Below are 12,984 nucleotides of genomic sequence, written 5' to 3'. Positions count from 1 at the left end.
CCACGGTCGGCAATCTCCATAATCTTATGTTAGAGCACATGAGAATCATGAGGTCTAAAGAACAGCTTGAGGAGCTCAGAGACAGAACTGTGGCAAGGCACAGATCTGGCCAAGGTTACAAAAGATTTTCTGCAGCACTCAAGTTCCCAAGGTCTTTTGTTATGTATTGTAAATGTTTATAGTGTATTTTTTTTTAACAATTTCACATTATGTTATTTATTTTTGATGTTGTTACTGTCTGAGGCTACATTCACACAAACGTGTGCCCACACACAAGAGAGGAGGAGGGAGTGAGCACTGCTCACCCCCGCCCCTCTCCATTGACATACATGTCGCACGGCCCCGTAATACGGGGAAAGATAGGACATGTCCTATGTGGCTGCAAAAATCTATTACACTCCCTTCTGCAGGTTCAGATACTCATCATGCTTAAAGGGGTTCTCAGGAGGTGGAAAAACATGGCTGCAGTCTTCCAAAAACAGCACCACACCCGACCATGGTTACTGCCAGTACTGCAGCTCAGCTGTATAGAAATGAATGGAGCTTAGTTGCAATACCACACACTACCCATGGTCAGGTGAGGCGCTGTTTTTGGAAGACTGCAGCCATGTTTTTCCACCTCCAGAGAACCCCTTTAAGGCTGAGGTCATTCACTACAGAGCGATTACGACCTCTACCCTGATCACTAATTGTCCTGATACTGAATTCTAAACCCACAGTGGAAATCATTTTATGCTGCTGTTTGTTTGCAGAATGTGGAAGGGACTTGTGTAAACTTCATCAGTTTAGCACCCATGATAGAGTTGTAGCTATCCACAGTGATTCTGTAGTGTGTTTTCCCAAACTAAAGGGGTTTTTTCTTTACTTTAATGAAAAACCACCTAAGGGTAATGGCACACGTAGCGTTTTGAACAAATTTTTGGCCCGTTTTGAAGCAGTCTGTCAAAAACGCATAACTCAAACATTTGACCAGTTTGAGTTAGGGCGCGGTCCCACGTTGCGTTTGCAAACGCAGACGCAGACCAAACCGCGCCCACCGGGCGGTCCGCGGTCCAATCGCATCGGCGTTTTCAATAGCAACATAGAGAAACGCCGATGCGATTGGACCGCGGACCGCCCGGTGGGCGCGGTTTGGTCTGCGTTTGCAAACGCAACGTGGGACCGCGCCCTTAAGATAATTTCTCATACCTGTCAAAAATGCATTTGCTTTTTGATGGACTGCTTCAAAACGGTCCAAAAACGCGTTCAAAGCGTGTGCCATCACTGTCGGGGTTAACATTTGGTGAAAGATATAAATGAAAACATATACTTGAATGTAATGTATGCCTCTCAGGTTTTTGTGGTATCAGGGGCAGATTAAGACAGCCATTGTCCCGGCTTTGAATATTAAACCCCCTACAAAACCGGCATTCACTTCCTAAATATCATACTAGAATCAGCTTCTTGGAGAATGGCGGATGTGTCCCTTCTGTCTGCTTTTAATCTGCAGTATCAGGACCTTTATGTGTATTGAAAGCAGGAACAGATGTATGGGGATTTCATGGCTGATGGTTGGGGCCCTGGGCTACTGCCCAAACTGAGAATATTATAATCTACTACTGTGTGGCAGGCCTCATCTACCAATCTCTATCCCTCATAATTACAAAATACATACAGATCTTGCTTGACAAAGTTACAATAAGTTAAATGCAGTTCGGGAATGTGACAGGTTGCGAGCAAAACCATGAGTCCTATTTTTCATCTTGCCATGTTTTTGCTACTGTAATGTCTTATTTTGTTTGTCTCCCATTATCTGTAAAGCGCCACAGCATATGATGGTGCTATACAATAGAGATTTATTATTATGTGGCAGTTATTGTAATTCCAGAGGTCATACTAGGCTATTCTGTGGAGTTTCTTGTAATGAAATCCAGAAGACATTTGTTTTACCCTCAAAAAAGGTGATACTGAATATGTGATCATATTGTTTATTAGAGGTGGCAGACCCCACCAAGGAATATCCCTTTAAATAGTCACCAATATATACACCCTATACCAATAACATGTAACCTAGAGATGACACGTGTATAGGACCATGTGCACTGCGCTGAGAGCTACACTACACCCGCTGCATATACTTCCCAGCCCTCCACGGCCGCTACTGTATATAGCTGCACATTATCACTACAGAATGGTCCTGGCACAGATCAGGGCCCCGTTTTGCGTTCCAAGCCTCCAGATGACGCTGTACATTGATTGGTGGATGGGCGAGTGTTCCAGTCTGATTGGATGAAGCAGAGGGCTGGACTTTAGAGACGTGAAAGTGATGCAATACAGAGTAAAGCGTGCATGGGTGCCCACTGTTATGCCTGCTGTTATATTCCAGATTAAAACGACATATGATAAAAATATGTATTTCATAAAGTACAGTTATAGGATAATATACATCATAAATTGTACACAAATGCTTAAACGGGTCAATGGAAGTCAGTAATCGCATTTATATTTCTTCAGGCGCCATGGTCAGACCTGTATGAGGAAAAGTTTCCTCTCCGGGTTCTGCCTTCCTTCCCTGTGCCGGTGCTGCAGCTGAACCATGCCGACTGTCAGTGTGAAGAGAGATCTGCTGTACCAGGCCCTCGGCCGGACATACAGTATGTGCTGCCTGTATACTACACACACATATACAGATGATTACTATAGGGACAGGGGTGGGATTCCTCATATATATATCCTACAGGAGATGAAATGACGAGTCACACACCAGGGCACATTAGTCTCAAGTGAATCTAAACCAATCACCTGTTCATTGGGTGAATCTAATATTTAGCTGTAGCTCACAGAACCATAAGCCTGATGTAATCTGAAAGATGAGATTCTTAGCTTTAATATGACACCAGAAACCTGTTTCTTGGTGCTACAGAGCCAGAGATATAGGGGTCTAAACTGACAAACTCCTGCAGCTTCTAAACTTGACTCATCCTAAGCAAACTATGACTTCTCTCCTCTACTACCTAATGTATGGGTACATGGGTCTATAACATTATCTATTTTTTATGTTTCCAGCTGATGAAGAGTTTGATGAACTTTGCTTTGAGTTTGGATTGGAGTTGGATGAAATCGTAAGTAATTATAATAATAATATCCTCCAAAAGGCAGAAATTGTAATAAAAGTAAAAGATGGGTAAAACAACTTCTAAGGAAAAGTGAAGGAGTTGGGGCCCCTGAATAGTAAGAGATGGAATGTACCTGGTTGCCATGGACAATTACTCCACTTTTCTGTATCAATATATTTTTAAATATTTATAGGTATTTTACATTTACATTTTTATAATAACATTTGGAAACATTTCAAAGTACAATTGTAGCCATGTAGGAAAAAACACAAGACTACAAGATATCAATACTAAGGGGAAGATTAATCAGAAGTGTCTGACAGCAGCACTGTTCTAATTGCCCATGGAAACCAATTAGAGCTCAGCATTCATTTCCCCACAGCTGTTTATGAAATGATCTCTGATTGGTTGCTTTGGGCAACTAGAACAGTTCTGCTCTCAGACACTTCTGATAAATCTCCCCCAATTATATAGTAAAAACAAGTCATATATACCCCAAAGGTTTGGTATAGATGGGTCACGCAAAATAAGAGGATCTGGAAATACAAATTTAAGAGACCAGAATATTAACGCCATCATATAGAAAAGTAGCTGTGAGGCCACCTTGTAGTTTCCCCAACAGTTCATTGCAAGTTTCTTTGCACCAGTTTCCGTGCCCGTATGTCAGCACAGAAGTTGCTTACAAAGCTTATGAGTCAGATCAGGTTAAAAAGTACTGTACATTGTTCCCACCACCAAAAAATGTTGAGAATGGGCTGAAGCTTTGTGGTACAGAACTGATCAGAGCATTTGTTTAAAAGTGGCTTTAATAGTTATGACCCAACCTTAAAATAAATTCTCAATATATGATGATGTCTGAGTTCAGGCCCCCCCCCCTTCTTTCATCACATGGACTGTCAGCAGCTTGGTCCTATTCATGTAAATAGGACTAAGTTGCAATATCTCTGCACAGCCACTACTCCTCGTATGGCGCTATGCCTTATAAGGAACAGTGAGTCAGTACAGGAAGTCAGACCACCAAAAACTTGCTGTGGTGGCTTGAAAGGAATTCTACCTTGGTAATGTAACTTCATGCTACACAGGACTCTAGACATTGGTTTGACTCCATAGGAAATTTATTGGAGCATTTCTATGATCTATTGTAATAGTAGTTATTCCTTTCCTTTCCATTCCAGACCTCAGAGAGAGAAATCCTCAGCAAAGAAAAAGGCGACGCAAAAGTAGATGTAGCTTCAGACGTCATACTCTTTAAGATTGATGTTCCTGCCAACCGCTATGATCTTCTGTGCCTGGAGGGACTGGTTCGGGGACTGCAAGTATTTAAAGAAAGGTGTTGTATCAATGGCCATCTGTATTGAACCATTTTAGCTGGAAGGGGGGGGTTAGACTCGCAGATCCAGATCCAAGTTAGTGGAAAGTTTTATCAGCCAGTAGGAATGGCGCTGCTGCGCAAATATTTCCCACTTCTCTGTACAAACTCAAAATCTCTTCAGCTGTGCAGTCAGGTAACAATGCCGGCACTGGAGCCCTGTCATCAGGATTAATGAGAGCCCGAGCAATGAGATATTTATCCCTTTATTAAGGGATCATCAGTTTTTAATCCATGTATATTTACTGATATATTTTTTTATACAATTACAGGATAGATGCCCCCAGGTATAAGCGGATTACACCTGCCGACAGTCAACTACAAAGACTCTTCATCACAGAAGAGGTGAGACTTTTTATTCGTTTGCTTCATAACTTTTGTACAGTTGGGGAAATGAACAATATACATTTTTATAGCCATGCTTTGTACAAATCAAAATTACACATGTTAAGCTTATTGGACTGATGTGTATACTGAAATGCATTACTTAACTATATCCACTGTACTCACCTTTCCGACGCCACTCATAGGTCCTCTTCTTGCTTCCAATGCTCTGGTGCCTCTTCGGGTCCTTCCGCTCCTCTTCAGGTACCCTCACGATGCCGATGGCTCACAAAAAATGATGTTGGCAAGCGGCTGACGTCATTGTGTGTGCCGGCCGAGTGAAGACCCGAACGACCTGAAAAGGAGCCAAAGAAGAGCGAAGGACCCAAAGAGAATTCGTAGCAACAAGAGGATCTACGGAGGGCGTCGGAAATGTGAGTACAGTGTTCTTTTTTTTTTTTTACTAATGGAGGGGTCAGGTTGGCAGGCTATATACTACAGGGGGCTGGCAGGCAATATACTATATGGGGCTGGCAGGCTATATACTATATGGGGCTGGCAGGCTATATACTATATGGGGCTGGCAGGCTATATACTATATGGGGCTGGCAGGCTATATACTATATGGGGCTGGCAGGCTATATACTATATGGGGCTGGCAGGCTATATACTATATGGGGCTGGCAGGCAGGTTATATATACTGGGGGGGCTGGCAGGTTGTATATACTGGGGGGTCTGGCAGGTTATATATACTGGGGGGGGGGTCTGGCAGGTTGTATATACTGGGGGGTCTGGCAGGTTGTATATACTGGGGGGTCTGGCAGGTTATATATATTGGGGGGGGGGCTGGCAGGTTATATATACTGGGGGGGGCTGGCAGGTTGTATATACTGGGGGGGGCTGGCAGGTTGTATATACTGGGGGGGCTGGAAGGTTGTATTTACTGGGGGGGGGCGGCTGGCAGGTTGTATATACTGGGGGGGGGTGGCAGGTTGTATATACTGGGGGGGGGTGGCAGGTTATATATACTGGGGGGGGGCTGGCAGGTTATATATACTGGGGGGGGCTGGCAGGTTATATATACTGGGGGGGCTGGCAGGCTATATACTACAGGGGGCTGGCAGGCTATATACTACAGGGGGCTGGCAGGCTATTTACTACAGGGGGCTGGCAGGCTATTTACTACAGGGGGCTGGCAGGCTATTTACTACAGGGGGCTGGCAGGCTGTATACTACAGGGGGGCTGGCAGGCTGTATACTACAGGGGGGCTGGCAGGTTGTATACTACAGGGGGGCTGGCAGGCTATATACTACAGGGGGCTGGCAGGCTATATACTACAGGGGGCTGGCAGGCTATATACTACAGGGGGCTGGCAGGTTATATTTACTGGGGGGGCTGGCAGGTTATATATACTGGGGGGGCTGGCAGGTTGTATATACTGGGGGGGGCTGGCAGGTTATATATACTGGGGGGGGCTGGCAGGTTATATATACTAAGGGGGGCTGGCAGGCTATATACTGGGGGGGCTGGCAGGCTATATACTGGGGGGGCTGGCAGGCTATATACTGGGGGGGCTGGCAGGCTATATACTGGGGGGGGGCTGGCAGGCTATATACTACAGGGGGCTGGCAGGCTATTTACTGGGGGGGGGCTGGCAGGTTGTATTTCCTGGGGGGGGGGCTGGCAGGTTGTATTTCCTGGGGGGGGGGCTGGCCGGTTGTATTTCCTGGGGGGGCTGGCAGGTTGTATTTCCTGGGGGGGCTGGCAGGTTGTATTTCCTGGGGGGGCTGGCAGGTTGTATTTCCTGGGGGGGCTGGCAGGCTATATATACTGGGGGGGCTGGCAGGCTATATATACTGGGGGGGGCTAGCAGGCTATATATACTGGGGGGGGGCTAGCAGGCTATATATACTGGGGGGGGCTGGCAGGCTATATATACTGGGGGGGGCTGGCAGGCTATATATACTGGGGGGCTGGCAGGCTATATATACTGGGGGGCTGGCAGGCTTATACGAGCTGACAGGCTATTTATACTACGTGGGCTGGCAGGTTGTATATACTGGGGGGGGGGCTGGCAGGTTGTATATACTGGGGGGGGGGGGCTGGCAAGTTGTATATACTGGGGGGGGGGGCTGGCCGGTTGTATTTCCTGGGGGGGGGGGGGCTGGCAGGTTGTATATACTGGGGGGGGGCTGGCAGGTTGTATATACTGGGGGGGGGCTGGCAGGTTGTATATACTGGGGGGGGCTGGCAGGTTGTATATACTGGGGGGGGCTGGCAGGTTGTATATACTGGGGGGGGGCTGGAAGGTTGTATATACTGGGGGGGGGCTTGCAGGCTATATATACTGGGGGGGCTGGCAGGCTATATATACTGGGGGGGGGGCTAGCAGGCTATATATACTGGGGGGGGGCTGGCAGGCTATATATACTGGGGGGGGCTGGCAGGCTATATATACTGGGGGGCTGGCAGGCTATATATACTGGGGGGCTGGCAGGCTTATACGAGCTGACAGGCTATTTATACTACGTGGGCTGGCAGGTTGTATATACTGGGGGGGGGGCTGGCAGGTTGTATATACTGGGGGGGGGGGGGCTGGCAAGTTGTATATACTGGGGGGGGGGGGGGGGCTGGCCGGTTGTATTTCCTGGGGGGGGGGGGGCTGGCAGGTTGTATATACTGGGGGGGGGGCTGGCAGGTTGTATATACTGGGGGGGCTGGCAGGTTGTATATACTGGGGGGGGCTGGCAGGTTGTATATACTGGGGGGGGGCTGGAAGGTTGTATATACTGGGGGGGGGCTTGCAGGCTATATATACTGGGGGGGCTGGCAGGCTATATATACTGGGGGGGGGGCTAGCAGGCTATATATACTGGGGGGGGCTGGCAGGCTATATATACTGGGGGGCTGGCAGGCTATATATACTGGGGGGCTGGCAGGCTATATATACTGGGGGGCTGGCAGGCTTATACGAGCTGACAGGCTATTTATACTACGTGGGCTGGCAGGTTATATACTGAGGGGGGGGGCTGTGAACAATGCATTTCCCACCTTCGGCTTATACATGAGTCAATAGGTTTTCTCAGTTTTTGGTGGTAAAATAAGGGGTTTTATATTTGAGTATATACAGTAATACTTTCCACTATGCTCTACATGTCATATTGCACATATGACTAATGCATTTGTTATTCTGTGTGCTAGACAGCTGCAGTGCGTCCCTTTGCAGTGGCTGCAGTACTCCGGAACATAACCTTCACCCAGGAGCGATATGAAAATTTCATTGATCTGCAAGAAAAGCTTCACCAGAACATATGCAGGTATAACTTATGGCACATATGTTTCTGGTTTCTCATTGACTCTGGTTAAGTTGCTGAATATTATAACCTTGGATGATCTGCTACTGGCATTATATTGGGGGGCATCTTTACAGTCTTGTGTTATTATAAATCCCTTAATCTCCTAGGCGAAGAACGCTGGTTGCTATTGGAACCCATGATCTAGACACCATCACAGGACCATTTATTTTCACAGCAAAACCTCCATCCAGCATCAGATTCAAGCCACTGAACCAAAGCAAAGAGTACACTGCACCGGAGCTGATGGAGCTCTACAGGGTGAGTGACTTTTTTATTAAACATAGTATAATTCAGTGTTCAAGAAAATTTGTCTAAAAACAGAGATAGTGGTTTACTGACCATGTAAAGTTGGATTAATGGCAGTAAGTTTACCGTTCTCTGTACAAAGCAATAGCTATACAGATGCAATCCTGAGCCATTTAAAGGAACACTCCAGACACAGCTGATTCACTAAAGCCCTGCACCATGCATTAGTCAATGAATTTGCTTTGACTGGTGAGGCTATCCTATTCCTTTAATCCTGTAGGGCTAGGAAAGGGCAATACCTGACTGTCTCCAGCAGTCCTATAGAGATGTATGTAGTGGCACCACCTCTGCAACTTCCAAATTTATCAGATTGATATCTTGTGATCAATGAGGGTCCCAGTGGTCGGATCCCCCTGTAATAACATTTCTTTTTTCTCAGACCGACAGCCATCTGAAACATTTCTTGCACATAATTGAAGACAAACCAGTCTATCCTGTGATCTATGACAGCAATGGGGTGCTGCTCTCTATGCCTCCCATCATTAATGGTAATGTATGTTTTTTTCAGAAGTATTCGCTTCTCTGAGCCTAAAGGGGTTTCACTCACCTTCTACTTTCATTTTTGTATGTTGATTTTAGGGGATCACACAAAAATCAATTTGAATACCCGCAACGTATTTATTGAATGCACGGCCACAGACCTTACAAAGGTAAATGTGATAATATATCTCATTGTCCTTGTAATTTATTGCTTAGTTTTTTTTGTTGGTTTTACTGTGTTTCCTTATTTTCCTGCAGGCTAAAATAGTCCTGGACATTATGGTCGCCATGTTCAGTGAATACTGCAGTGAGCCATTTACGTGAGTAGGACACAATACATTCAGGGGTTTATGTACTTATGGCACAGACCATCCTTTCGTCGCATGTGGCGCATCAACCTCTCAATTTACCGCTGTAGAATAAGGGTTCATAACCCCTGTTCTCAGTGGGGCTGTGGGACCTGCATCTATAACAACATTCATGGAGTCCTGTGAATATAAGAAAACTGTAGTAAAGGGAATATGTCTACAGTGCATCAGACCTGGTGTGTGAGATCTCTTCATGCACACAACCTAATTTTGTGGTGTGTCACAGCTCCATGAATTGTGACTCGCTCACAGCCCCATTGAATACTATCCTGTATGGTCAAGGTACAGTGAAGTTGGCATATCTCAATGCAACATGAACTCAGGGAGGACAGGTTTTGCAGCAGTACAGTGAAAAGACACATAATGCATTCAGGCCGCTATTTGCCCGACGTGTCATGTGACTTTTTGGAAGTGATGGATTATAAGGTGCTTAACATTGCAAGTTTAGCCGTGAATAAGACTTATGAACCGAGACACGTAGGCCGTGCCTCGTGCTAGTGGTTATTTCCTCCAATGTGGTTTGCTGTACAATGTTTATATTGTTTATATATACACATTATACAGCAATCCACATTTGAGGAAATAAAAACCACTAGCACAATATAAAAAAAACCTTCTTCATTCAAATATGCTGTGTGTGTGTGTGTGTGTGTGTGTGTGTGTGTATGTATATATATATATATATATATATCTCTCTCTATCTATCCATATTTGAATAAAGAAGATTTTTTATATTTATCGGATTTTGAGCGGGGACAGGACCTTTGTTGCTCTCTATACAGTTTACAGATTTCACACACCAGTGCTCCAAGTTCAACTACAATCTATGAAGATATGAATGCAAATTCACAGTCCTGCTGGTAGTAGCGATACAGCCCTCTCCCAGTCTTCTTCCTAACATTGAGTATATCTTTGCATGGTCACCACTGCTGACAGATTCCTTTTAATAATTATAGAAGGCAATGATTCCCAACAGTTTCTAGAGGTGGACTATTGAATTTCTATTCTTTTGGCGGTCGCTGTCTTGTTATAAGACAGACTATGCTAAAGTTCAGTGAAAGCCCAAGTGATGTAAACTATACCAGCAAACTAAACATAAAATTGTCCTGTATTTTAGCCCTAATGTAGTTTTATATTTTTATCAGAGTGGAGGCAGCAGAGGTTATTTATCCAGACGGAAAAACTTATTTCTACCCGGTAAGAAACTATCTTTATATTTGTAAAGGTCTATTTTAGGAAATTAAAGGGGTTGTCTGACAGCATTAGAAGACCTATTGGTGGCCGCACTGCCATCTCTCCGCCCCGCCCCCCATGCAAACAAACAGCCAGGAAGCCGTGCTGTGTTCAGTTTCCAGCCGGAAGCTGAACACAGCGCGGCAGTGATGGCAGCGCGGGACGCCGGGAGGTAAGTAAATGTTTTTTGTTTGTTTTTTTTTAACCGACCACCAATAGATTTTTTCTTTTATGCTGTCGGACAACCCCTTTAAGCTCTTGTCAAATTTTCCTCAATATTCTGGGTCAAATTTTCAAACTGCTGAGATATTAGAACACATTGGTGCACTAATTTTTGTTGTTTTTCTTTATTTGGCTATTTTTGGCACATGTATACTTTTGTGACCCTTTTTTAAGCCTAAGACAGTCAGTCTCCCTTTGAGTTTTCTGCAGTGTTGCTTGAGTTATCAGCCAATTGTGGAAGTAACTTTTGTTTAAAGAGGACCTGGCACCCTGAAAATCGGCACTAGGAGGAACTGTAGTAAGCAGCTCTTCTTTAAAGGACATATACCACCAGGATCAAGGAGTGTAAACCAAGCACCTAGACATACTAGAGTGTGCCTCCTCTGGCAGGATCTGCTCTTCTTTTCGCTTCTTATACCCTGGTTTTAACCAAAAAAAAACTAAAAAAAAAATGCAAATGAGCCTGAGGGGCTCCATTCTCCATAAGTGTTAATAGAGCCTGATAGAGGCTTATTTGCATAATTATTAAGCCTTTAAAAAAAAAAAAAAGGCATAGAAATCTTAAAGAAGAGCAGATCCTACCACGGGGGAACACACCAGTATGTCAGTGTGCTTGGATTACAATCCTTCATCCTGGTGGTAGACGCCCTTTAAGGAAAGTCACAAATGGTACCAGGCTGCCTTACAAGGTAGCAAACTAAGCATTGCTTTCCTAAATTTAACTAAAAAGCAGCAACATCTTTTTAATACTAATGTGTGAGTGTTTGGGATACAGGAGCTGGCATACAGGAAAGAGACTCTTGTTGCAGAGAATATAAATCGCAAGATTGGAATCAGGTAAGAAATATGAAAATATTTAACAGATTTCTTACTCGTATTAAAGGATTTGAGCCTTGTTTGTCCAAATAGATTTGTCCAAAGTTATCAAAAGTTATCCTCTCCACAGGATAGAAGATCCAAGGTGATCAATGTGGGTCTGACTGCTGGGTCCCTCATTAATGGGTAGAGCAGCAAGCAGAGGATGTGTCTTGCCTCTACATTCAAATCCGTGGGTGTGTGGGATGTTGCAGAGCTTGGCTGACTCCGACACTCACATTCACTGTCCATCCATTAGTTAGAACCCTCGTTCCTGAATTAGTGGGGGTCTGTTCTCATTTTCAGTGGGGGTCCCAGCAGTCATATCCTTACTGATCACCTTGTTCATTCCCTATCCTGTGGATAACTTAAAAACTGAAACTTGGGACACAGTCTTTAAGGAATTTTCCAGGTTATTCTATTGGTGACCAATACTTACCCTCGCACTTGAGAGAGTCTCAGTAACTAGAATCATTATGTTAATGTTGCATGGCAACGAAATATGAAATTCTGAATTTTTTTTTTATTCTGGCTGATGCCGCTACTTTTGACTAGTGGCATTAGGAATCAAGTGGGGCGCATAAGAGGGGATGTCATTTAGGAGTGTGCTGTGGATTATGTTTTAGGTTGTTCATGAACATAAGGTGGGTGATTTGAAGCAGAATTGGCACTTCACAGTCCTGAGACTTCACTATTGAATGTAATGAAGTTCAATTAACGATGGATTTGCAGTCCTTCTTAATCTATAATCATTTAAGGTGAATCCCCAACCTTCCAGACATTTTTGGCGTTACCTGTTGATAAACCATTGATTCCTGATCTTGAGAATTTGGAGCCAACATGCTACATATACCTATTGGCTTTAATGGAGAAAAACAGTGTATAAACCTTTCTTGGGTATAATTGTTAGACACACAACCAGTCCTTGTGTTCATTTACCTTTGATGTTGGTTCTGTATATACATAGTCACTACATTTTTACTCACTGGATATTATGATTGTAATAGCAGATGGTGATCCTGACATGACGAAAGTTGAAAAAATCTCATGTGCTGGATTCATGTGACTCCCTTGCAGTTCAAGTTCAACAGGCATCTCGTTCCACTGTGGATCACAAACCTGGGGTTACACATGTGCCACTGGTGTAGAGTCAAGCACATGGGATCAGCTTTTTGTCTGAAGTGATCTTGACCGACTACAGACGAACATGTATAACCTAGTCTAAGACCCCCTTGTAGCTTGATCCTATTCGAGTCTTGACCTACGAGGGATGGATTTCCCTAAAATGTTTTCTTCTTTATCAAACTTCTCTCAAATTCAGCATCCCCTTAGCGTGTGTAAAGGGCGCTGCCATTGCCACACATAACGATTGTG

The 12,984-nt window shown here is 44.5% G+C and overlaps 1 protein-coding gene across 1 annotated transcript in view; it reads left to right on the top strand.

The window, feature by feature from the left end:
* The first annotated feature begins 2,499 nt into the window (after positions 1–2,499).
* Positions 2,500–12,984, top strand: part of FARSB (phenylalanyl-tRNA synthetase subunit beta) — a 30,872-nt gene continuing 20,387 nt past the window's right edge. The window contains exons 1-11 of the mRNA XM_072143140.1: positions 2,500–2,633; positions 3,046–3,101; positions 4,271–4,425; positions 4,737–4,809; positions 7,992–8,107; positions 8,254–8,404; positions 8,832–8,940; positions 9,032–9,102; positions 9,191–9,252; positions 10,446–10,497; positions 11,531–11,592. Of these exons, the coding sequence (XP_071999241.1) occupies positions 2,576–2,633; positions 3,046–3,101; positions 4,271–4,425; positions 4,737–4,809; positions 7,992–8,107; positions 8,254–8,404; positions 8,832–8,940; positions 9,032–9,102; positions 9,191–9,252; positions 10,446–10,497; positions 11,531–11,592 (965 nt within the window). The 5' untranslated portion in view covers positions 2,500–2,575. The remainder of the gene's footprint in view (positions 2,634–3,045; positions 3,102–4,270; positions 4,426–4,736; positions 4,810–7,991; positions 8,108–8,253; positions 8,405–8,831; positions 8,941–9,031; positions 9,103–9,190; positions 9,253–10,445; positions 10,498–11,530; positions 11,593–12,984) is intronic.

Source organism: Engystomops pustulosus, chromosome 3, assembly GCF_040894005.1.
Source record: "Engystomops pustulosus chromosome 3, aEngPut4.maternal, whole genome shotgun sequence".
In the NCBI taxonomy this organism is placed as follows: Eukaryota; Metazoa; Chordata; class Amphibia; order Anura; family Leptodactylidae; genus Engystomops; species Engystomops pustulosus.
The sequence above is the reverse complement of the archived record's forward strand: the minus strand, read 5'-3'. Positions and strand labels throughout refer to the sequence as shown.